We start from the raw sequence: 26,757 nt of genomic DNA on the forward strand, positions 1-26,757 counted from the left end.
CTGAGTTTCAGAGAGTAAGTTAAATGGCCTGACCTAGACGAGACTGCACTCTTTACCTGGAGCATGTGCACGACCTATGAATACACTTTCTCTGATTTTAATTGTTAATTAAAATACATAGAACATTACAGAGTGGAGTTAGATATAAAATGGGATTGACCGTATCTCTAGCTGGGCTATCAAGAGGCTGAATTCTGCGCTAAGTATTGAGAGCTAGTCCTTTTTTTCTTCTTCTTTTTTTTTTTTTTGGTTACATTTTTATTTATTTTTCATTTTATTTTATTTTATTTTTTGGTTACATCTTTAAAATTTGAATTCAATCTGCCAACACTCAGTGTGGCACCGGGTGCTCACCCCATCACGCGCCCTCCCCAGGGCCCTCACCCCAGAGCCGGTCCTGAGAAGTAGCAGCCGCTGGGTCCCACCGTGGCCCGTCCCTCCGGCATCCCTCCGGGAAGGGGGTCGGGGCGCTGGTTTCCTAGGTGGAAACCTAGGAGATGGAGACGGGGCACCTGGGAGCACCGAAGGCAAGCTACGCCCGGCTCGCGGCTCAAACTAGGGTGCTCGCCGCCGTCCCCGCGCACCCCGGGGCCCTCTGCACGCGCGGAGGCCGAATCTCCCGGGAGAGGGGCGGAGCCCACCTGTGACCCGGCGGCTCGGCGGGCGTCTCCCATGGCAACCGCGAGGGGCGTGGCCTAGGGCTCGGCCCCGCCCCCTCTCGACAAGTCGGGCAACGATTGGCCCGGAGGCGCGGCGGCGGCGCGGGGGGGCGGGCCTTAGGCGCCCGGGCCGCGCCGCCATTTTGGGTTGTGCGGGCCTCGGGACGGTGCGAGCGCGGCGTCGGCCCGGGAGGTGCGGCGGCTCCGAGGCGGGAGGCGGAGGCGGAGGCTGAGGCGCAGGTGCAGGCGCAGGCGCAGGCGCGCGAGGTCAGGTTGGAGCCGGGCAGCGGCGGCGGGGGCAGCGGCGGCGGGGGCAGGATGAGCGCGGAGGCGGCGGACCGGGAGGCGGCCACCTCCAGCCGGCCCTGCACGCCGCCGCAGACCAGCTGGTTCGAGTTCCTGCTGGAGGAGTCGCTGCTGGAGAAGCACCTGCGCAAGCCCTGCCCGGGTAGGCGCGGCGCCGGCCCGCGGGGGAGGGGCCCGACCCCGACACCCGGATCCCGACCCGGATACCCGCTCCGACTCCCGAGCTCCGACCCGGACCCAGACCCGACCCCGACACCCGACCCCAGACTCCGACTCCGACCCCCGGGCTCCGAACCCCGTCCCCGGCCCCCACGCCCAGTCCCCAACCCCCTGACCCCCCGACGGCACCCCGACCCCCGACCCCACCCCCCGACTCCCCGACCCCCCCGACGCCCCGATCCCCGACCCCCGGATCCCCTGATCGCCGGCTCCCCGATCCCCGACCCCCGGACTCCCGATCCCCCGACCCCCCCATCCCTGATCCCCGGCCCCCCGATCCCCGAACTCCCGATCCCCTGATCCCCGACCCCCCATCCCCGACCCCCCGAACCCCGGCCCCCGGCGCCTCGACCCCCGATCCTCCCATCCCCGACCCCCCGATACCCGACCCCCCGACGCCCCGATCCCCGGCCCCCCCATCCCCGGTCCCCCGATCCCCGATCCCCGGTCCCCCGACCCCCGGATTCCCGATCCCCCGACCCCCGGATTCCCGACTCCCTGATCCCCCCGATCCCCGACCCTCTCGATTCCCGGATCCCCCATCCCCAACCCTCCCGGTCCCCCCGATCTCCGACTCCCCAACCCCCCAATCCCCCGACCCCCGACCGTCGCTAAGCCTTCAGCATCCCGGAGCCGGGCGCGGGGAGGGCTGACACCGCAAAGCCCCGACCCCCCTTGGCCCTTTGACTCTTGGGGGTCTTAGCGTCCGGGAGGAGGTCCGGGAGGAGCGCGGGGTTGGGGGAGGGGGGGCTGGGACACCCCCTGCGGGACTCCGGCCTGAGGCCGCTTTGCCGAGGGAGGGAAATTGCTGTGGGGGGGCTGGTCCCCACGCGGACTCGTTATCATCTTAGGTCCTTTGAACGTTGTGGTTTTCGGGGAGGTTGGGCTGTAAGTTAACGTGAGAACGGCTGGAAGAGTAGGGAAGGCTGATATCCCAGGGAAGGAGGAGGCCTCCAGGCGCTTCTGGATGGAGGGAGGGGCGTGAAAAAGAAGTTTCTTCCATAGGGTTTTGCTCCCAAAGTTCTTGAAGATGTAGCTCGTTCAGTCTCCTTGAGCCCAAAGCGGTGGAGACCACTCTGCCACAGCCATGCTTTTATCCCCTGGATCCTTCCATAGTTTTTTGAATTCATCATTTCTCACACAGTTACTGAGTGCCTTCCGGGGGGCAGGCTTAATGCTGCTCATGTTTTATCTCATTTAATTCAGTCGTCATAACCTCAGGTAGATGGCGGTGTCCTCTATTTTGCATGATGGAAACAGGTGCAGAGAGGTAACTTGATGCAGGTCGCACTAATTGTTAAAACAGTTCCATAGATGGCCTGTCTTCTCTCTCTCTCTCTCTTTTTTTTTTTTTTTGGAGAAAAGTTTTAATTTTTATTACTATTTTTTATTCATGAGAGGCAGAGACACAGGTAGAGGGAGAAGCAGGCTCCATGCAGGGAGCCAGATGTGGGACTCACCCTGGGGTGATGCCCTGAGCTGAAGGCAGACACTCAACCACTGAGCCCCCCAGGCGTCTAGAACTGTCTGTCTTCTAATTTGCTGACCTGGAAAACCGTGACATTGTATTCTTTGTTGTGATGTATTTTCTTCTGCACCAGTCTGATCACCATTCTCCTTCCCGCCCTTCCTGGTCTTCCCTGCAATCCCAAACATACCTCTTAGAAATCCTATTCCTTAGTCCCTATAACTACAGAGCTCTTGGAATTCTTTCTGCGGCCAAAAACCAATACAGTGAAACTTTTTGCATCTTCACAATTAGAACTTAAACTTAAGAATTCATTTTCTTTTAAATCCTAGATCCTGCACCAGTTCAACTTATCGTTCAGTTTTTGGAACAGGCTTCCAAACCTTCAGTTAATGAGCAAAACCAGGTGCAACCTCCACCTGATAACAAGAGAAATCGTATTTTAAAACTGCTTGCTCTTAAAGTTGCTGCGCATTTGAAGTGGGATTTAGACATACTAGAGAAAAGGTACATAATATTTAAAAGAAATATGTTTTTGAAGCTCTACTTAGATATTTTGGGTTATTTCTATATATGCTCTTTATGGTAATCAGGCCCTAAAGTGCAAGTTATTTTTCTCTATATTCTTGGTAAAATATTGCAACTGCTTTCAAAAGGTGTAAAGTTTTCGAATGTTAGGTGCATTTAAATCGCCTTTTAAAACATGAACTTGGGCAGCTCTGGTGGCTCATCGGTTTAGCACCGCCTTCAGCCCAGGGCATTATCCTGGAGACCCGGGATTGAGTCCCACATCGAGTCCCACATCAGGCTCTCTGCATGGAGCCTGCTTCTTCCTCTCCCTCTGTCTCTGCCTTTCTCTCTGTGTCTCTCATGAATAAGTAAATAAAATCTTTAAAAAATAAAAATAAAACATGAACTTAATAATGAGGTAGTTTATCATTGCTTGATGTGATAACTAGGGAAAATCCACACATAAACGGTTTTAAATGTTTTAGTCTATTTTTACGTATCTGAAGAAAATGAATGAAAATTAATGATAGTTGTTACACAGTATAGATGATTTGCTGTTAAATAATTCAGTTTTTTTTTAAGTTTCTTAAGAAATTTATTTATTCGTGAGAGACACAGAAAGAGGCAAAGACACAGGCAGAGGGAGAAGCAGGCTCTATGCAGGGAGCCTAATGTGGGACTTGATCCCAGGACCCCGGGGTCACGACCTGACCCAAAGGCAGACACTCAAACCATTGAGCCATCCAGAATTCAGTTATTTTTACTGATCCTAAATCAATCACTATCTCCTAAACTATTAAAATATCTTAGTGCTTATTTGTTAATAAGTACTATGAAGGCTATGCTGAGTAAATGACTTGCTTTCATCCCCCTTTTTCTCACAATTTAAAGATAAAGTAAAATTCAGAAACAAGGAAATAATAGACAAGTACTTCTAACATTTTTATATAATGTTTGTTGTTTTTTTTTCTGTTTTTTAAAAAAGATTTTATTTGAGAGCGAGAGTGAGTTGAGAGTGAGAGTATGGGTGGGGCGCAGGAGGAGCAGAGGGAGAGGGAGAAGCCTACTTCTTGCTGAATAGGGATCCTGACACATGGGGTTCTATTTTTTTTTTAAAGTATTCTCTGCACCCAATGTAGGGCTCAAACTCATGACCCTGAGATCAAGAGTCAGATGCTCTATTGACTGAGCCAGTCAGGCGCCCCTCTCCGTGTGTGTTTGTGTGTGTGTGTGTATTTATGATTTATTTATTTATTTATAGAGAATGAGTGGGGCACAGAGACAGAGGAGAGGGAGAGAATCTCAGGTTGACTCTCTGCTGAATCAAATCCCACAACCCTGAGATCATGACCTGATCAAAACCAAGAGTTGGATGCCCAACTGACTCTGCTGCCCAGGCACCCCTTCTTTTTCATTTTCCCCCACATAACAATGAACATTTCCCCATTTTATTTTTTGGAGATAATTCCATCATGTGGATAATTTTTTTTTATGTGGATAATTTATTAACTGTTCTTCCATTGATATTTAGTTTGTTTCAGTTTTTCACTCTAGTAAATCACAGCCTTAAATTTTATCTGAATTTTTGGTTATATCTTTAGTACAGATTATTAAATTGCTGACTCAGGTGGTATAAACATTTTTAAATCCCATGATGCATATTGCCGGATGGCATTCCAAGAGGGTCGTACTAGTTTATGTTCTCTCTAGTAGTGTTTAAACACTTTTTTTTAGCGTTAAGCATTGGAATTAAAGGAAAGAATTCTTTAATCTGAGGGGGAGCATATCAAGAGATAGTAATGTGTACAAAGAAAGGGTAATGTATATGGTACAGTTGGAAATTGAACACTGGGATATTTAATAAGCAACTGAAAACTTTTTAGATGCGAAATTAATCCTGTGACTATATTAATTTTTTAAGTTTTATTTAAGTAATTTCTGCATGCAAAGTAGGACTCAAATTCATGATCAAGAGTCACATGCTCTTCCAACTAAGCCATCCAGGCACTCCTGTTAATTTTTTGGAGATCTGTTCTGAAATACTTAAGGAAGAAACGATTTAATGTTAAAAATTTGCTTCACAATAGTATGGGAAGAATGGAAGTAGGTGAGAAAAGAGATGAAACCAGATGAGCCATCAGTTGCTAATTGTTGAAACTAAATAATGGGCACTTGGGGGTTCATTGTTTATGACTACTTTTGTGTATAATTTGTTTTCATAATGAGATTTTTAAAAAAAATTTATTCATGAGAGACACAGAGACAGGCAGAGGGAGAAGCAGGCTCCTCGCAGGGAGCCCGATGTGGGACTCGATCCCAGGACCCTGGGATCACGCCCTGAGTCGAAGGCAGGCACTCAACTGCTGAGCCACCCAGGCGTCCCTCATAATGAGATTTAAAAAAATATTTTGAATTTGAGTATTTTCATAGAAGTTTTTTTTTTTTTAATTTTTATTTATTTATGATAGTCACACACACACAGAGAGAGAGAGGGAGAGAGAGGCAGAGACACAGGCAGAGGGAGAAGCAGACTCCATGCACCGGGAGCCCGACGTGGGATTCGATCCCGGGTCTCCAGGATCGCGCCCTGGGCCAAAGGCAGGCGCCAAACCGCTGCGCCACCCAGGGATCCCTCATATAAGTTGTTGAGACAGGTTAATAAAATGGTCCCGTGGATTTAGTCCTTTAACAATGTAATTATTTTTAGTGAAAATACTGAATTGTGTGTTTTATGCTGCTTATGCAGATATGAACTTTCTGCTTCTTTCTTTTAAGTTTGTCTGTTCCAGTACTGAATATGCTACTAAATGAATTGCTGTGCATCAGTAAAGTTCCTCCTGGGACAAAGCATGTGGACATGGATCTGGCTACTTTACCTCCAACCACTGCCATGGCTATACTTCTCTACAACAGATGGTAAATTTTTTCATAGATCTAAAATGTGTTGGGCAGCCTCTTGAGTTGCCCTCTGGCTTTCAGGGTTATGTTTTTAAGGGTCTCTTATACCCTAGAGATCTCTTGGAGGATCTTAAAAACTAGTCTGAGGGTGGAGAAAATTCGTGACTGCGTAGTTGAGAAGATCATTCTGATAAAAATGTGGATGATTTATGAAGTTTTTATGTGAGTTAAAACCTTAGATAATTTATAATACAAATATACTAAGGAGTACTTGAAAAAATAAGTGATATTTATAATGTATTAAATTTTCTTTTTCTGTTTTTTTCTTCAGGGCAATTAGAACAATTGTTCAAAGTAGTTTTCCTGTCAAACAGGCAAAACCTGGACCTCCTCAGTTAAGTGTGTAAGTTGGCAGATATGACCCTTGCTTGGTACTTTTTTCATCAGAATTAAAAAAAAATTTCTTGCAAGGTTTTAATAACCCTGGTACAGAAGTGTAAAGTAGAACCCAGAGGGCAGAAGGCTTGCAGGCAGGTAGCTTTGGAGGATTTGGAAGGGTGAGAGAATCAGGTAGGGCTCTGGATATCCAGAGTAGAGAGCTATAGAAAGATGAGGGGAGCCAGCACTTTGTGAATTGTGCCTTTTGTCTTTAGTAAGTGTTAGCTCACCTGCTCCGAAGTAATGAAATTTTCTTATGTAATTAAATTATTCGAATAAGTATTCTGTATATAGGGAAATCGTTTTAGAGCACCTTAGACTATAATTTCTAACTTGATATAGATGAGTTTTTGCTGTCAGTGTTTTAGTCTTAAATTGAGGATTATTATTATTATTTTTTAACACAAAGCAAATAGGAAAATAATGGTTAAATAAGCATCATAATTGAGTTTTGGGTTTTTTGTCTTGTTTTTTGGAAGAATTATTTTAGAGAGTGTGTGCAAGTAGGGGGAGAGGGCAGAGGGACAGAATCTTCAAGAAGACTCCACCCTGAGCATGGAGCTTGACTGGGGGCTCCATCCCAGGACCTTGAGATCATGAGCTGAGCAGAAATCAAGAGTTGAATGCTTAACTGACTGAGCCACCCATGCACCGAGTTGTTTTTGTTTTTTTAAGCATGAAAAGAAATAGCATTAGGAACATTTTAATTTAAATTCCACCTCACTTTCAAGAATAATGCTTTGAAGTTTAGAATTTTCAGTCTTTTGAGTAACATTTGATACTTTTCAATCATTTCTTTTTCAGTATGAATCAGATGCAACAGGAGAAAGAGCTAACAGAAAACATTTTGAAAGTAGTGAGTATCAGCATCAGTTATACTTACACATTTCTGGGGCACGTGCAGAGCATATTCACATACTTCTTATAACCTTAGGTATATGAGAGTTGGCAAGGTCTACAGGCAATGACAGGTTTTTACTTTTTAGAACATAGTTTGGTAATAATTGTAAGTTGTACAGCTTTTCAGCATTAATGGTGGTGCTTTGCCACCAATTCTGTTCTCAAATTTTTGTGATACTTGAGCAGGTAAGAGAAATCACTCAGGTGATATCTTTTTCCCAAAATTCTACAATAAACACGTTACTTATATTTTAAAATTATTTCTGCAATCAGAAAACTATTAGCTTTTTTTTTAAATCTAGTTAATATAAAAGAAACATGGGCGTTTCCATAATTTGAAAATGATCTCTGTAATTCTTTAACACCTACAGTGCCAGAGATACTATGTAAAGTCCAGGAGCTAGGAAAGGAGAGGGAAGATAAGACTGTTCTGTGTTCTGTGTCTGTATAAACTTAATGTGCCATAGTATTTTGAATGTGGAAGAAAAAAAAACCTGCATTATTTTATTTTTGTTATGAGTGCCTACTAAAATGGCTGATACATTGAAGCATACAAACATTTCTTGAGTAAGTCAGTGGAAGCAAATCTTTAAAGCATTTTTCTTTAAATTTTCTGTTAAAGTATGTTTTTCACTTTGTATTTCTAATTTTCACAATAGGAACTTTTTTTTTTTTTTTTTTTTTTAATTTAAGATAACTATCTCGGCACATTACTTGCACTCCTGCTGTGTTAAAAAATTTTTTTGATAGCTTAGGACAAGCTACGAAATATCCTGTAAATATATTTTGGTTAATTTTCTGTAGTTTCTGTATTTTAATAATTTTTTGATTGAATTTTTGTAGCTAAAAGAGCAAGCTTCTGATTCTATTTTGGTACTGGAGGCAGCACTTAAATTAAACAAGGATCTTTATGTCCACACAATGAGAACTCTAGATTTATTGGCAGTGGAGCCAGGCATGGTAAATGGAGAAACTGAGAGTTCTACCGCTGGATTGAAAATCAGAACTGAGGAGATGCAATGCCAGGTATTTATATCTGTATTTAATCAATATATGGCAAATTTTTGGAAAATCTTAAGTGAGATCATTCTAGTATTTTTAATTAGAATTTCTGCCTTTGTCTCTTTCATTTTGACTTAAGATGCTATTAAAACTTTGAATCCTATTTAATTTGTAAATTTTATAAGACTTCACTTGAAATTTTTCTAAAAGAAGTGGAAGGGAAATTTTATTTGATTTTATCATCTCTGAAATTGTTTCCCAGTCGTGTTTACGATACAGAGTTGAAATACTGAAAATACAGTGAGCATGTAACTGATTTTACAGTTCATTGATATTATTAGATATTTGATTAGACAAAAAAACAAAAACCCCACCCTGCAAAACAAATATTGTGCTTTGAAAAATATAGGCTTCTAGAGAAAGTAGTTTCTCTAAGGATCTTAAGGTTGTCTGCTTTCTGTAACTCTGGGCTCTAGCTCCTTTGATCACTTTCAGTTGATGTGAGATATCTTATGGATTCATGTTGTCGGTTTCTCTGCTGGATTGTAAACTCTCTGAGGTATCTCTTTTTTAATGGGTATTTCGCATCTTCCTCACTTTGTAGCACAAGATCTTTAGTGTAATAGAAATTGTAAGGTATTCAAAATTTGCCTAAAGAGGGCCACGAGGATAGTGCATCTTAAATTCTGTATGCTCTTCTTTGTGTTAGTTGGCATGTTGCTTTCTTTTTTGAAACGATTTGGCAGGTTTTTTTTTTTCATTAATCTACTAATTAATGTAAAGTCTACCCCCAGAGTGGGGCTTGACCTCCCAACCCCGAGATCAAGAGTCACATGCTCTACCCCTTGAGCCATGATTTCTTGATGGGTGCCCCTTGCATGATTTCTTGCATCACTGTTTCCCGTTCTGAAACGGGTGGGAATAGCTAGGGCAGTGTCTGGAGGTGCCTTTCCAGATTAGCTGGTTGTAGAGTTGAAGGTAGTCATTTTTTGGTACCTGGTGAGATGGAGGTCACGGTTGGAATAGGAGTAGTGAGGATTGACAGTTGGTAACGTCTTTAAATTGTTAATGAAACTTGCGTATAGGAGGGCTTCTGGCACTGTAGTATCTTGTAATCGCTGGGAGTCTGTTTAAAAATTATTGGTAATATAAAAAAATATTGGTAATACTTCTGATACTCACTGTAGAGTGGGGTGATAGAACCTGAAAAAGAGAACAACTCTTTATTTATTTATTTATTTATTTTTTAATTTTTTTTTAAGAGAACAACTCTTAACAAAACATCTCAGTGTGCTAGGTAAGCTGTCAAATATTCTCTTAATTATGTAGCTGAGTCCTAATTCTGTGTCTTGAATGGCAAATTAATAGCAATACTCACTTCCTGGCATGTTAATGTTTAAAGTGCATTCTTTACATTACAGAAATATACCTGACTCAAAAGGAAAATCTTTACATTCTTTCCCCAGTAAAACTGAAAGTATTTATTGTCCTTCAGGGCAGCTTTATTATAAGGCTTTTTGTTTTTAACCTATTGACTGTCTCTTAATTGTAGAATTTAAATGTTTTATATATTTATTTTTAAAGGTTTTATTTATTTATTCATGAGAGAGACACACAGAGAGAGGCAGAGACATAGGCAGACACAGAAGTAGGCTCCCTGTGGGGAGCCTGATTTGGGACTCCCAGAACCCCAGGATCATGACCTGAGCCTAAGGTAGACGCTCAACCACTGAGCCACCCAGGTGCCCCTAGAATTCTTTATTTTTTTAAATTGAGGGCTTGAATTCATGACCCCGGGTTCAAGAGTCACATGCTGTACTGAGCCAGTCAGGTGACCCTAGAAGTTAAACTTGTTTTAATGGGGGTGTCTGGCTGGTCCAGTTGGAGAAGCATGCGACTCAAGTAACTAAGTTGGAACCCCATTGGGTATAGAGATTAAAGATAATTTTTTTTTTAAGGTTTTATTTATTTACTCATGAGAGACACAGAGAGAGGGAGAGAGACACAGGCAGAGGGAGAAGCAGACTCCCTGCTTGATCCCCAGACCCCGGGATCACGACCTGAGCCAAAGGCAGACGCTCAACCTCAGCCACCCACGTGTCCCACTTAAAGATAAAATCTTGGGATCCCTGGGTGGCGCAGCGGTTTGGCGCCTGCCTTTGGCCCAGGGCGCGATCCTGGAGACCCGGGATCGAATCCCACGTCGGGCTCCCGGTGCATGGAGCCTGCTTCTCCTGCCTGTGTCTCTGCCTCTCTCTCTCTCTGTGTGACTATCACAAATAAATAAATAAAAATTAAAAAAAAAAAAGATAAAATCTTGAAAAAAGAAGAATTAAAAATAAAAACTTGTTCTAATGGCTAGTATAGTAATACTTGAAAATATCCTTCTGATATCCTGTAATCTGTCTTTGTCTGGAGAGAGGAACTACATGAAACTATAATATCTATGTGTGCATGTGTGTATACATATCTGTATATCCATTTCCTTTTTAAAAATCTTCTTTAGCACCACTTTGTCCCAGATGGGAGGAAGCACTCTAGAGTGAAAATCAGCCAAACAGTTAATGTGGATTAAGTAGTGGAAAGCAGTATCATAGAGGCTGAGAAGAATATATCCTGATTTCGTTCTATATATCATGCTTATCAATAAAGGGTAGTTCTAATGGATATCAGACTGTTAGGAGTTTGGAGGAGGAACAAGTATCTGTTAGCTAAGGTTGGTTTTGTGTAGATGGAAATACAGGGAGGGGAAATACAGGGAAGTATATGTCCAAGATCTGATATGAATGGGGACTTGAAAAGGCTGGTGTGGTTGAAATAGAGGAGAATAGAGAGATTCTGAGAGAGAAGTTAGTCCAGATTCTGAGACCCTTGAAGAGTAGGCCAAGGGATTTGAACTTTCTCCTATTTGGAATAATTTGAAAACTTTTAAAAGAAAAATCTATTGTGGCACTGGGGTGGTTCAGTTGGTTGAGCGTCTGACTCGTGGTTTCTGCTCAAGTCATGATCCCAGGGTTTGGGATTGAGCCCCACGTCATGCTCAGCATGGAGTCGGCTTGAGATTTGCTCTCCCTCTTTCTCTCAAATCTTAAAATAAAACCAACAAAAAACTCCTAAACCTGTCAGGATGTGTAGAATAAACTTGGGACAGGATATAAGGAACTGTGGGATCGAGGTTCAAGTCTGGGCTCTGCCAATAGTTGGTTATATGTCTTTAAGCAGACATTGTCCCCTTCTGGGCTTTACTCTGTCCATAAAACGTTCAAGTTGAATTAAATAAATAAGCTGAGTCTTTGATTTCTGCATTTGATGAATCTTGGCATCAGTTTAAGAATGTTCTTGAAGAAATACAGAAATTTTATTAGTAACTTTTTTAGTTGTCTTTTTCAGTCCTTTTATAGTCATTAATTCAAATTTCTCAATATTTCATTCTGGTCGATCAGGTGCTCTCCCCCACTTTAAAAAGAAGTGGCGATTGGGGCACCTGGGTGCTGTAGTTGGGTAAGGGTCAGACTCTTGGTTTCGGCTCAGGTCATTCTCTCCCCCGCCCTTTTCCCCGCGCACATGTGGGCTCTCTTTCGCTCTCTCAGAATCGCAAAAAAGAAAAGTGGAGATGATAGAGAATCCATTACGACGGTGAGTAGCAGCAGTGGTGACAATAAAATCCGGTTTCCAGAGCAGCTGCTAGCTATCCCAGGGCAGCCCTAGCAGGCGTGTAGCTAGCTGCTGCTCTCCGCAGTGCTGGCGGCTGTGGCTGCTGAGAGCATCGGAGTCTAGTGTTGCGATGCTGCAGTGCTCACAGGTCAGTTCTGGCTCTCATCTTGGCTTCTTGTCTCCCTTCAAGTCTGATTCTTTGGCCCATTAATTCTGTAGGCCACCTGAAATGTTAACCTGTTAAATCTGTTTTCTGCTGAAATCAGTCCACTGGATTCTGTTGCTTGTGACTAAGAACATTGTTTCATTGCTCACTGAAATGTGTTTCGCTGAGATAAACATATTATGAGTTTTGTCAGCTTTTAAAAATGAAAAGTTACTAATAAGCAAATTGATACTTATTACAATTTTAGGTGTGCTATGATTTGGGTGCAGCATACTTCCAGCAAGGCTCCACAAATTCAGCTGTCTATGAAAATGCCAGAGAAAAGTTTTTTAGAACCAAAGAACTAATTGCAGAGGTAAATACAGTGATAAAAGGCACATAACATTCAGTCCTTAAAAAGTCTATACTTTTTGGCTTTACTTTTTCTGATGATAATAAAAATAAGTGTTTATTGTAGTACATTTGCTAAGTTTTAAAAAATACTGAAAACATTTTGAAACTCTGTAATACTACTGCCTAGAAATTACCCCTTTGTCATTTTAGCTTATTTTCTTCCTGTTTCCATTCTTTGTTTTTATTACAGATGAGCTTAGACTAACTATATATACTATATTGTTATTATACTTAAATCTTTTAATATTTAAATGTATTCTCTTTTGCTGTATAGAGGTATTGTGATTTACTTCATTTCCCTAGTATTTGGGTATTTATGTTTGCTGCTGTTTTTTTTTTTTTTTTTTTTTAATGTATATAAAGCTGTAATATTTCTGTCTCCAAGCATATGGTTTTTTTGGTTTTTTAGATACTTTCAAGTTAAATTCCTACAGATAGAATTATCATGTCAGTGGTTACTAATTTGATAAAGGCTTTGAAACTTAAAACCAAGTTGCTTTCCAGGTACATTTCACTCAGGTGACTCTGATCTGTAGTGAGAGGTGTGTGTGGTGTTTTTGTTTTTCCCCCTCCAATTGCTAACGGTGAAAAAACCATAATTTTTACACATTTGCATTTCTGAATTCTTAGTAAGGGTGAACTTTTTCATATATATATCACCTGAATTTTTCTTTTTATGATTCCTGCAACTGAATTTTAAAGTCTATAACTAGGTTTTCATGTGCTTGGTCCCTAGAAAAATTCCCGTTTCTGTCTCTCATCAGAGAAATTGATTAAATGCTCAAGAGGTTTACTTTACATCTATTCTAGACCTATTGAGAATCCCCATTTTACTTTTGCCCAGGCATCTCATCATATTTGTTCTCCTCTTATGTATTTTTAAATATTTTAAACTCGTTTTTCACAGTGTTCACTCTCAGTGTTAATATCTCAATTGTCGTATCTACTTAGGTATCTACGTTTTGTGTTGGCCTGGAAACACTAAACCAGGAGTCCGTAAACTTTTATAAAAGGCCAAGTAGTAGCTATTTTAGGCTCTGTGGGCTAAATTCAGTTTATGTGGCATATTCTCATTTGTTGTGTTTTTTGGTTTCCTCCCTTTACAACCTTACATGTGGTTCTTACCGTAAGGGCTATACTGAAATTGGCCACAGGCCACATTTGGCTTGTGAACAGTAGTTTGTTCACCCTTGCCCTAAATTTTTTTTGCTTTTTCGTTTTTTCTTATGATTCCTCCAGCTCTGAATTTTCCATTACATTTTCTTGTACTGTTAAAATGCATTGAGTGGGTACTAGACTGTTGTTTCTGTTACATCGATGGATAATGATGTATACTTCTTACTTTACAGATAGGTTCATTATCTCTTCATTGTACCATAGATGAGAAGCGGTTAGCAGGCTATTGTCAAGCATGTGATGTTCTTGTACCTTCTTCTGATAGTACATCTCAACAGTTGACTCCATATAGTCAAGTCCATATTTGTTTGAGATCTGGCAACTATCAGGTAAGATGTATGATGGGGATGTAATAGGGTAGTTGAAAAGCTTTGGAAGCCAGACACAACTGAGTTTAAATTCTGGCATTACCATTTACCAGTTGTATGATTTGGGGCAAGTCACAGTCAGATTGGTCTCTAAAATGGTGGTAATAATTAACTCATTGCATAGGCTTCTTACGAGAATCAAGTGGGAAGTTATAGTTTATAAACGAAGTGGTGCGTTATACAGATATTGACTCGTTTTGGTAATATCCTTTCTTGAGGATATAGAATTTGCCCTTGTTAAGTAAATTCTTTAAGATTAAACTCTTTAAGCAGGGTCACCTGGGTGGCTCGGTGGTTGAGTGCCTTTGACTCAGGTCATGATTCCAGGATCCTGGGATTGAGTCCTGTGTCAGGCTCCCCACAGGGAGCCTGCTTCTCCCTCTGCCTATGTCTCTACCTCTCTCTCTGTGTCTCTTGTGAATACATAAATTTTTAAAAATCTTAATTAAAAAAACCTCTGTAAACAGAACTTTTAAGGTTTAAAATTGTGGGTAGAGAATTGTTAGTTTTGTGGAGCCTTAAGTCTTGTGTCTTAAAAGTGACTTAAAAGTACGGCCCTGTAGCCTGGCCTTACTAGCCACCACAAATATTAAGACTGAAGAAGAAAGTGAGCAAGCTGGTGTTGGTGGTTTGGATGGTCTCTTACAGAGCTTGCTTTACCAGTGAGCCCGGTTGTTATCTCAATTTTACACATGGAAAGGGTTAAATTAGTCTCGATATTTTTATTGTCTTCTTTGGGTATATATTTTTAGTTTTATAATGAAAAATCTTTGGGAATTATCATTTGTACTTTTAAAATCTTTATCGGAAAGGCTTCATGTTACTTAAAGTAGGAGTCATGAAATGACAAAGCTACAGCATATCTTTAGTTTTGTCTCTACCAATGGGCTGTTAGCTGAGCTTTTTAGCTCACTCTTAAATAGAATTGATATTTTTTTTCCTTCCCCACAGAAAATAGGAGAAGAAAAGGGATAGTACTTCCTCTCCTTCCTCTGCCCCCTTTTCAAATTCTGCTTTGCCCTAGGGAAGAAGACTAAACTTTCTTAGGTACAGATGAATTTATTTATTTATTTAAAAGTCTTTTAGTTATATATCCCTAATATAGTAAGATATAGACTCTTGAAGAAGCTCCCTGGAGTGGTAAACCTATGTAAACGAGACCTTAGAAATACTACTCAGGGATAGGCATATGTTCCTGTGAATATAATGAAGAGCCAACACCTGTAAATCAAAGTATTGTAATGAGTAGCTAGGAAGAGTAAGTTGCAACTCTGAAATTTATCACTTCAGTTATCTATCTATCTATCTATCTATCTTAGAAATCATATTTAGCCTGTTTTTTCTCTTTATGTAAACTGTAGTTTTTGTGCTGATCGAGTAGTTATTTGATGGCTTAGTCAGTTAAACGTCCAGCTCTTGATTTCATCTCAGCTCATGATCTTGGGCTTGTGAGATCCGAGCCATGTTCCAACTCTGCACTGGGTATGGAGCCTACTTGGGGATTCTCTCTCTCTCCTTCTCCCTCTACACAAACCCCCAATAAATAAATGAAGTAAATGAAAATAGTTATTTGAACAGCTGTAACAAATGTGTCTTCTCACTGGTGGGAAGAGGCTGTCTTGCCTCTGTAGCCATTGTTCATGTTTTGCTATGGAGGTGATAGTGTTTGCTCTATAGTTTTGAAATCACTTTTGTCAGTACTTTTGTAGTAGCAGCTCATTAGCTTTAAATGTTTCTGGAAATCCTCTTTCCTATCCCTATATTATCACTCCTTTTCCTCTTATGTTGCTTGTTAAAGACCTGAAACAAAGTCTATATGGAATAATGTGGGTATTTTCTATAATTCACTAGCTATTATAATTTAAACCATTTATGTTTATTATAATTGTTTCTTTGCATGCTTTTTCCATCTGAGTTATCTTAACTGTTTTGGTAGTTGTTGTATGAACTGAGGTTTAAATGGATGAGAAGAATTTTTACAACTTCTAATAACCTACCTGAATTGCTTCTTATTGATTGATTCTTCCTTCACCTCTCATTTTTGGTTCATGATCTTCAATTTAAAAAAGCAGGGTTGGGGGTGGGTGGCTATTTTTATCCTCAGTCTTATTTTAAAGTTTTAGAAAAGACTTTCCTGGTTAAGATATTCTTGTGATTATCTTCAATATATATTTTCCATTATAGAAAGACTTTTTTTTTCTTTTTGGAAAGACTTTTAAAGTAAAGTTTGCTGTGATTATTGAACTGGACACAATTTTATTTTATTTATTTTATTTATTTTATTTTTCGACACAATTTTATGTTTGTGTTCTAGGATGTAGTAAAGATTTTCATTGAAGATAACTTAACCTTCAGTTTACCTGTCCAGTTCCGGCAGTCAGTATTAAGGGAACTCTTCCAGAAAGCTCAACAGGGGTAAGTGAATAAATTGAAGAATTACTTTCTTACTTTTGAATAAAACAGCGAGTGCATTTTGGGTTTATCAAAAATCTACCTCCAAATTCCCTGTAAGTCTATGACAATACTTTTAGTTTTATTATTATATGAGAAATAAGCGTAGCCAGAGGAACCACTTTAATGTTCATCTAATCTCATTTTAAAAGCACTTGGGAAAAATTAGCAGAATTTGGTTCTATTTTCTAAGCTGTAACTAAATTGTCCCTGGACAAATTTAAAACTTTTCTGCTCTATCCCCACCCTTGACATATGCTTGAATAACCTAAACCTAAAATCTTACCTCTCAAGGATAAATAACTCATTCTTGTGAATTTGGTTTTGTAATATATGCTTTTCTCTTATTAAAAAGAATATATTAGCAGATCTACTTTTGTATTCAACAGAAATGAAGCTCTAGATGAAATCTGTTTTAAAGTCTGTGCCTGTAATACAGTCCGTGATATATTGGAAGGTAGAGCGATTAGTGTTCAATTTAACCAGCTGTTTCTTAGACCTAATAAAGAGAAAATAGACTTTCTTCTTGAGGTAAGATATTTTTTCCCTATTTGATTTATAATTTTGCTATAAGCTTACCAGTGACCTCTTGGTTGCCAAATATGGTGCCCCCTTTCTCTCTTCATCTGGCTTGCCTATGTTTGATACTCCCGACGGACTGTGCTCTCCAACCTCATCCTTTGCTAGAGCTCTTTGATAGTTCTCCATTACTAGGTTTTCCTTAATCCTTCATCGACGTCTCTGTAGTGTTTTTCTGTTTATGGTCATTTGTTTCTGACTCCATCTTCTCATATCATTTTTAAATTCTCATTTAAAGTTTGGGTCACCTGTTGACTAAAAGTTCCCAAATTGTAACAATGACCTCTCCTGAGAGCTCCAGAATCTGTGTTTGCGTTGGATCTTTCTACCTCTTTCTTTAACTCTCTTAATGTAATAGTCATTGAGAGAAATACATAAAGCACAATTAAAAAAAAATTTATTCATGAGGGACACAGAGAGAGAGAGAGGCAGAGACACAGGCAGAGGGAGAAGCAGGCTCCATGCAGGGAGCCCAATGTGGGACTCAGTCCCAGGACCCCAGGATCACGCCCTGGGTCGAATGCGGGTGCTAAACCACTGAGCCACCCAGGGATCCCCGCTGTTGGTATTTTGATAGGAATTGCATTAAATATGTAAATTGCTTTGGGTAGTATAGACATTTTAACAATACTTGTTTTTATAATCCATGAGCATTTCTTTCCATTTCTTTGTGTCATCTTCAATTTCTTTCATCAATATGTTAAACTTTTTAGAGTACAGGTCTTTCACCTTTTTTTGGTTAGGTTTATTCTCCTAGGTGTCTTAATATTTTTGCTGCAATTATAAATGGGATTGTTTTCTTCTTTCTGGTGCTTCTTTATTGGTGTATAGAAATGCAACAAATTTCTGTGGATTAGTTTTGTATCCTCCTTTACTGAAGTTTACTGAATTGGTTTATCAATTCTAGCAGTTTTTTAGTGGAGTCTTTTGAGTTTTCTATATACAGCATCATGTCATCTGCAAATAGTGAAAGTTTTACTTCTTTACCAATTTGGATGCCTTTTATTTCTGTTTGTTGTCTGATTGCTGTGGCTAGGACTTCCATTATTATGTTGAATAAAAGTGATAAGAATGAACATCCTTGTCTTGTTCCTGACATTAGAGGAAAGACTCTCAGATTCTCAGCTTTTCGCCATTGAGGATGATGGTAGCTATGGATTTTTCATATGTGGCCTTTATTATGTTGAGGTATGCTCCCTTTAAATGGCTTTGTTGAGGTTTTTTTTTTTTATGATTTTATTTATTCATGAGGGACACTTAGAGAAAGGCAGAGACACAGGCAGAGGGAGAAGCAAGCTGCAGGGAGTCCAGGGTCACGCCCTGGGCTGAAGGCAGATGCTCAACCACTGAGCCACCCAGGGGCCGCTGTTTCTTCTTTTTATCATGAATGATTTTTAGATTTTATTAAAAGCTTTTTGTATTTCTATTATGATGCTTTGTAATTTAATTTTTCACCTCTAGTGTATGTGGTGAAATACATCAATTTTTAAATTTTCAAAAAATTCTGATTAACACAGTGGTATATTCATTTCAGGTGTACAATACAGTGATTCAACAATTCATGGGTTATTCAGTGCTCATCAAGATAGTGTTGACTTAATCCTCTTCACCTGTTTCATTCCTCGCCTCCTCCCTTCCCTCTAATAGTCATCTAGATATTTACTGTAGTTGAGTCTCTTTGGTTGATTTTTTTTTCTTTCATTCATTTGTTTCTTAAATTCTACATATGAATGAAATCATACGGTATTTATCTTTCCCTGACAGAGTTTTTTCACTTACCGTTATACTCTCTTGTTCTATCCATGTTGTTGCAAATGGCAAGACTTCATTCTTTTTTATGGCTATTTATTTTATTTATACACATCTGTATCCATTCATCTATCGATGGATACTTGGGCTGCCTCCAAAATGTGGCTGTTGTTAAAAATGCTGAAGTAAATATGGGGGTGCGTATATTCTTTTGAATCAGTGTTTTTGTATTCTTTGGGTAAATACTCAGTAGTGCCATTACAGGATTACATGGTAGTTCTGTTTTTAATTTTTTGAGGAATCTCCATCTTGACTTCTGCAGTGGCTGCAGAAATATGTTAATTTTAAGTGTCAGGCTACCTTGGCTTGTTTGTAGTAAACTCCAGTCATAACTTTTTATTTTTTAGTTGAGATATAATGGACATATAGCATATTCGTTTTAGGTATATGTTCTCTTTTTAAAATCTATATTGCAGGGTTTAGTTTGCTAATATTTTAAGGTCTTTTTTCATACATGTATGAGGTTGAGGCATCTATTTTTTTTTTTTTTTTATGTCCTACTTTTGGTTTTGGTCATGGTTACCTCATAAATGAATTGAGGTATCTTTTTTCCTTGCCTGGAAAAGTTTCCATAAAAATGAATGCTTCTTTAAGTGGTAGAATTTACCAATGAAATATTTGGGCCTGGAGATTTTTTTGTGTGAGGGAAGATTTTTTTGGTATTGCTTCAGTTTCAATGGATGTAGAGGTAATCTGTTTTTCCTGATTATTTTTAAGAGGTAATTTTCTAAGAATTTATCCATTTACTTTTATTTTTATTTTTTTTTAAAGTAGGCTCCAGGGGATCTCTGGGTGGCTCAGCAGTTTGGCACCTGCCTTCAGCCTGGGGTGTGATCCTGGGGTCCTGGGATTGAGTCCTACGTCGGGCTCCCTGCGTGGAGCCTGCTTCCCCCTCTGCCTGTGTCTCTGCCTCTCTCTCTCTGTGTGTCTCTCTCATGAATAAATGAATAAAATCTTTTTTTTAAAAAAAAAAAAGTAGGTTCCATGCCTAGTGTGGAGCCCAATGCAGGGCTTGAACTCACAGCTCAGGTCAAGAGTTGGACGCTTAACTAGACTAAGCCACCAGGTGCCCCCACTTAATCTACGTTTTTAAGTTTATTAACTTTTAACAATGTTTACAGCATTGGATGCTTGGGTGGCTCAGTCAGTTAAGCATCTGCCTTTGGCTTAGGTCTTGATCTCAGGGTCCTGGGATTGAGCCCCACATCAGAGCTCCCTGCTCATCCAAGGAGTCTGCTTCTCCCTCTACCTTTGCCCTTACCCCCCACCCCCTAACTCAGGCTCTTTCTTTCAAATAAATTAATAAAATCTTTAAAAAGAAATAAAATGTTTATAGCATTTATAGAGATGCCCAGTATGTCATGTTTTAACTGTTTTTAAGAATTGAACTTAACACATTTGTTATATTGCTTATCAGAAGTCAACACCTATTACCTAAGTTTCATGACACATATACAGTGCATCACTATGTGTGAATAAGGTACCATGAAAGCATATTCAGGTGTTACTTATTGTAAGATCATTATTAATTTATAGTGTGTAGCAAAATTATTACAATATAAGTATTTTGTACATCAAGATGTATATATGCTATATGCTAATAGAGGAATCTATTCATCTGAGCATAATTTACAATGCTGTTTCTGAGCACAGTACTTGAAAACTTATTTCCTTTGTCCTTTTTTGCCTTTTTTTTTTCCTTTTGAGAGGCAGGGGGAGAGAGGTGGGAGGAGAGAATCATAAGCAGGCTCCACACCCAGTGTGGAGCTGGAGTGGGGCTCGATCTCAGCATTTTGAGATTGTGACCTGAGCCGAAATCAAGAGTCCGACACTTAACTTACTATGCCACCCAGCTGCTCCGGTTTTTTTTTTTTTTCCTTTTAATAACCTCTTTATTGAGGTATAATCACATACTATTCATCCGTTAAAAGTGTACAATTCAGTGATTATTTTATTTTATTTTTTTTAGTTTTTAGTATGTTCATAGATTTGTACAACCACCACCTCAGTCAGTTTTAGAACATTTTCACCCTCCCTCTTCTACTCTACAACAAAACTTCTTACCCAGTAATAGTCCTTCATTTTCCTTCAGTCCCCTCACCCCAGGAAACTACTAAGCTACTTTTGTCTCTGGATTTGCCTGCTCTGGGCATTTCATATAAAAGAAAATAATACGTGGTCCTTTTTTTTTTTTTTTTTTTAAATTTTAAAATTCATTTTAGAGAGCGATTGTGAGCAGGGGGAGGGGCAAAACCCAGGCAGACTCCACACTGACTGTGGAGCCTGACTTGTGGCCCTGTCCCAGGACCCTGAGATCTTGAGCTGAGCCAAAACCAAGAACTGGACACCCAACCATCCGAGCCACTCACACACTCCTTCCCCCCCGCCGCCCTTTACTAAATGTTTTTTTCTTTTCTTTTTATTTTTGTTAAAGATTTTATTTATTTATTCTTGAGAGACACAGAGAGGCAGAGACACGGGCGGGCCTTCCCCCCCGCCGCCCTTTACTAAATGTTTTTTTCTTTTCTTTTTATTTTTGTTAAAGATTTTATTTATTTATTCTTGAGAGACACAGAGAGGCAGAGACACGGGCGGAAGGAGAAGCAGGCTCCCTGCGGGGAGTCCGACATGGGACTCAGTCCCAGGACCCCAAGGTCACACCCTTGGCCAAAGGTGGTGCTAAACTGCTAGGCCACCGGGGCTGCCCTACTAAATGTTTTCAAGATTCATCCATAATGTAGCATCTGTCAGTGCTTCATTATTTTTTTGTGGCTGAATAATATTCCATTGAATGGATACATTATTTGTTGCTCATTTTGTGTGTCTATCAGTTGATGGACTTTAGGGTTATTTCCAATTCTTGGCTATTATGAATAATGCTGCTGTGAACATTCTGTGTTTTTTTGTTAACATATTAGAGAGTATTTGACAATTTCCTTATATTAGGGACTTTTATAGTGATTGCTTTATTTTGGTTTCACGTAAGTAATATTTGGAGGAAATCCTAATCTGATGAATAAAGTCCGAATATTGTGAGATTGTTATTTGTAGGTAACTAATATTCCACAACTAGTTTTTGTTATTCTTTATTTCATTGTTTATTTTTAAAACCTCTGTTACCTTCTTAATTGTTGGTTCTCAGTACTTTAGCTATTACTAATCATTCAGCTATCTCAGGTGAAATCTTTCACTTTTCTGGCTGGAGCTGCGGCAGAATTTATCACCACATATAATTGGTTAATATAATCTATACATTTTGGGAGAACTCTATACCATGCTAGGTAGGTTATTCTTTTTTCATATAAATACCTGCAGTTGTTGAAATGTTCATATTCTACTCACTCTCCATAATGGTTCTTAGTCACAGTCTTATCTTAAGTTACGTAGCCAAATCTGTGATTGATATGTAACTGAAAAAGGAGAATTTGGTTGTTTTCTAAACTTTTCAAACTGTAAGGTATGTTTTTTAAAGGGTCAATATTCAAATAAAAATTACTCAAATTACTCAAATTCCTAGGTATGTTCAAGATCAGTAAATTTAGAAAAAGCTTCAGATTCTTTGAAAGGAAACATGGCTGCTTTTCTAAAGTAAGTGATTTTTTTTCCCCCCTTAACTTTCAATTTAGTCCTGTGAGAAAAATAACTTTAATTACTTTTTGTATTTGTCCTGCATGTCTTATATCCAGGTAGTCATTTGAGAGACAGTTCAGATTTGTGTAATGACACAAAATTTAGGATTTATATTAGTTATTCTTTCTGTATATTGGGACATGATGTCACAATTTTAAATAAGGACCAAAAATTTTTTAAGATCTATTTCAAATATTATTATACAGTTTATGAAATGGGTAGCTTATTAAATGGTTTGTTAATAAAGATTGGTTAATATGATTGTTTTCCCCAAACTAAATTATAAACTTTTTTTGTTTTACAATATTTTTACTGATCTAGGAATGTGTGTCTGGGGTTGGAAGATCTGCAGTATGTTTTCATGATTTCTTCACATGAGCTTTTCATTACATTGTTGAAAGATGAAGAACGAAAGCTACTTGTTGATCAGATGAGGAAGAGATCCCCTAGAGTAAATCTGTGCATTAAACCTGTAACTTCATTTTATGATATCCCAGGTTAGCTCTCTAGTCTGCTAGCGAAAATGTTGGCACATTTTGCCCCTCTGTTATATTTGCCCCTCAGTGTATTTGAGGTTGCCCTCGCACTTGTTTTAATTTATATCATTAATTAATTAGAAATTTACTAGTCTTCTGTAGTCCTATTTCTGTCTAAGCAGTTAAGTGCTGGAACTCTGCTGAGTCTATGGTTAATGGAGATTGAGGCCTAGTTACATACAAGATTCTAGCTGGGGAAATATACCAAGGTGATTCTCCTGCTGCTGCTGTGTTCTTAGAGGTAAAAATGAGAGCTGGGAGGGGAGTGGTAAAGGGTCCTGAGACTCAGAGAGAGTACAGGCTCTCCTGCATTTCTGCCATCAGAGCGGAGCTATTATAGTATCTGCTGGCTCAGTATACCAGTTTTGAGCAACGTTGCCATTTTTTTCCTTATTTATTTGATCATTTTCTTCCATTTTTGCTTTTATTTTATGAATACATAAAATAGTAAATATAGTGCTGTTCATTAATAAGAAACATAAGCTTTAGAGCTTAATGTAGGTGAGACAATTCAGTTGGTTTAACAAAACAAAATTGTAGCTGCTTGAACCTCACTAGGAAAATGACATTAGGACCTAAAATGCGGAGAATGGATTAATGAAGACTGTATCTGAAAGCTGAGTTGTAATTAGGGATTTTTTTTTTTAAATTTGTATTTATTTATGATAGTCACAGAGAGAGAGAGAGAGGCAGAGACACAGGCAGAGGGAGAAGCAGGCTCCATGCACCGGGAGCCGGATGTGGGATTCGATTCTGGGTCTCCAGGATCGCGCCCTGGGCCAAAGGCAGGCGCCAAACCGCTGCGCCACCCAGGGATCCCGTAATTAGGGATTTTAATGATCTTTTTGTTTTTCTGGGAAGGCGGTGCCTCCACCTTCTTTTCTTCTTCCTTTGAAAAGCACATTTTTAGTATTTGCCAAAACAAAAATATATTTATATGTGCCTTTATTAACATATTATGTTTGAAAGTAGGAGACTTTTTTTTAAAATTTTTTATTTTATTTATTTATTTATTTATTTATTTATTTATTTATTTATTTATTTTTTAATTATTTATTTATTTATTTATTTATGATAGTCACAGAGAGAGAGAGAGAGGCAGAGACATAGGCAGAGGGAGAAGCAGGCTCCATGCACCGGGAGCCGGATGTGGGATTCGATTCTGGGTCTCCAGGATCGCGCCCTGGGCCAAAGGCAGGCGCCAAACCGCTGCGCCACCCAGGGATCCCTAGGAGACTTTTTAAATCTAAACTTTTCAAACTGTAGGGTATGGTTTTTAAAGTGTCAATGTTCAAATAAAAATTATTTGAGACAGGAGACTGCACAACTTAAGTTTTTCTGTATATCCCATCTTGTTCTTTCCATGAACAGTTACTGATTTTTATCTGTTTATATTTTTATTTATTTATTAAATGCAGGCTTAATACAAATTGTTAGGTTTTCTGTATCAGGATAAAATTTACATTGTGTTGAATGAATGAGTTCTGAAAATGAGAGCTGTTTTTCGCTTAGAGATATAATACTTAACAAACATACAATTTCTCTCAACAAATTATTCTCATATTTGTAGGATTGTTTCTTTGAATTAAATTATTATTGAAATAGAAATCTCTTCTTAGCTTCAGCAAGTGTCAACATTGGTCAGTTGGAGCATCAGCTGATATTATCAGTGGATCCCTGGAGGATTCGACAGATTTTAATTGAATTACATGGCATGACTTCAGAGCGCCAGTTCTGGACAGTGTCTAACAAGGTTAGAAATAACACTTTTTCAAGAGTGGATAAGAAGGGGGCACCTGGGTGCCTCAGTTCAGCATCTGCCTTCAGCTCAGGTCATGATCTTGGGGTCGAGCCCCATTCGGGCTCCATGCTTGGTGGGGAGTCTGCTTCTCCCTCTGCCCCTCTTGGACACTCATGTGCCTGCGCATGTGCTATCTCAAATAAATAAAATCTTAAAAAAAAGAGATAAGAGTGTTATACTTGTTTTCTGATTGCAATTTACTTATTTTTAAAAGGATTTTGAGAGGCAGAGAGTACCAGTGGGGGAATGGGCAGAGAGGGAGGGAAGAGCAGACTCCTTCTGAGCTTGGAAGAGCCCAACGCAGAGCCCATCTTAGGACCTTGAGATTATGACCTGAGCTGAATTCAGATGCGTAACCAACTGAGCCATCCACATCCTCCTCTGATGTAATTTAATAGAAGAGTTATTCTCTGACCTTTTTTAGAATAAAGACCCTGTTTGCTCAATAATGTTAGGGCTTTCACGTGACAAAATGCACTTTGAACATGACTGATGGAGAATATACAAAATGTCAAAAAGGATACTTGTAAGTCTGTAACTTCTACACTTGATCTTAGCCAAAAAGCTGAGAAGAAAAGTGATGAAGTCTGTAACTTCTAAAAATAAATTTATAAAAAAAAATAAATAAAAATAAATTTATATTCTATTTATTGTCATAGCATCTCCAAATATTTTAAATGTAGCTGTAAGTATATGTATAAGGAATATTTTCTATGTAGTCTCTAGCTGCTTTGCTATGTGCTTAAGATTGCTTGCAGATTGAAATTGATTCATAAAAACTTACTTGTAGGAAGTTTTTGACTTTGCATGTTCATTTAAAAATGCCCAGCTAATGGACTTACCTATTTCTGAGTTTATTTGTTTAAAAGCTTTTCTGCATGCAAAGTGCAAATGAAAATAACTTTTAGAACACCATCTCAGTGAAATGTAACTAAGGTCCAAAGGAGATAGCACATAGATGTGGGAGAAATCAAAGTACTATGGCAGTACTTCTAACTTACTGTATACTTGTCTGCTAAAAGTGTAATTAAAAAAGCAGCCAGAAATTTATGTACATTTTATGGGGTTTGAACATGGAAGTGCAGTGAAATGAAAAACTTCCCTGAACATTAGTGTTGATGCTAGTAGTACTCATTTTTATAGATTAGGAAGTATAATAGTTGGAGAGTTCTGATCTGACTGCCTGAGTTTAAATCCAAGCCTCTATACGTACTAGCTATAGAATCAATCTTGGGCAAGTTACTTAACATTTGTGCACTTCGCTTTTCTTATCTGTAAAATGCGGATAATTGTACCTACTTCAGAGTATTGTGGTGAAGATCACATAAAAATATATCTATATACTCCTAGGGTTTTTTTTTTCTTCTTCTTTTTCTATAGACTGTCCTTTAGGAAGTTCCAGTCCATTTAAATTAATATTGGCTTACAGTTCATTTTGATTAGCATTTCATTATGGCTGTCATTTTTCTTTCTCTATAAAGGTGACCTTGGCATGACCATTTTAAATGTGATTGAAGATTATTGAAAGATTCTTCTCTAGATATGACTGTGTGTGTGTTTATGTGTGTATATTTATATATTTTTCTCTTTCCTAGTGGGAGGTACCTTCTGTTTATAGTGGGGTTATCCTGGGAATTAAAGACAATTTAACAAGAGATTTGGTTTACATTCTCATGGCCAAAGGTTTACACTGCAGTACTGTTAAGGTGAGTAAAAGTGTACATCAACTACTGGTTAAGAATATGCTTTATATTCAGCCAGAGTCTGACCTTAGAAAAAAAAAAAGCGTTATTA

At 39.2% G+C, this 26,757-nt stretch overlaps 1 protein-coding gene across 4 annotated transcripts in view; it reads left to right on the plus strand.

Moving 5' to 3' along the window:
• The first annotated feature begins 924 nt into the window (after positions 1–924).
• INTS8 (integrator complex subunit 8) overlaps positions 925–26,757 on the plus strand; it is a 50,698-nt gene continuing 24,865 nt past the window's right edge. The window contains exons 1-14 of one of the 4 annotated variants that reach the window (XM_025433677.3): positions 925–1,107; positions 2,985–3,159; positions 5,938–6,078; positions 6,392–6,463; positions 7,303–7,354; positions 8,242–8,424; positions 12,468–12,575; positions 13,963–14,118; positions 16,472–16,572; positions 16,998–17,139; positions 22,514–22,584; positions 22,948–23,123; positions 24,782–24,915; positions 26,559–26,669. In XM_025433677.3, the coding sequence (XP_025289462.1) occupies positions 978–1,107; positions 2,985–3,159; positions 5,938–6,078; positions 6,392–6,463; positions 7,303–7,354; positions 8,242–8,424; positions 12,468–12,575; positions 13,963–14,118; positions 16,472–16,572; positions 16,998–17,139; positions 22,514–22,584; positions 22,948–23,123; positions 24,782–24,915; positions 26,559–26,669 (1,752 nt within the window). In that variant the 5' untranslated portion in view covers positions 925–977. The remainder of the gene's footprint in view (positions 1,108–2,984; positions 3,160–5,937; positions 6,079–6,391; positions 6,464–7,302; positions 7,355–8,241; positions 8,425–12,467; positions 12,576–13,962; positions 14,119–16,471; positions 16,573–16,997; positions 17,140–22,513; positions 22,585–22,947; positions 23,124–24,781; positions 24,916–26,558; positions 26,670–26,757) is intronic. The other 3 variants (XM_049103915.1, XM_025433679.3, XM_025433678.3) reach the window with 3 other exon arrangements.

The sequence above is a fragment of the Canis lupus genome, chromosome 29 (genome assembly GCF_003254725.2).
Source record: "Canis lupus dingo isolate Sandy chromosome 29, ASM325472v2, whole genome shotgun sequence".
In the NCBI taxonomy this organism is placed as follows: domain Eukaryota; kingdom Metazoa; phylum Chordata; class Mammalia; order Carnivora; family Canidae; genus Canis; species Canis lupus.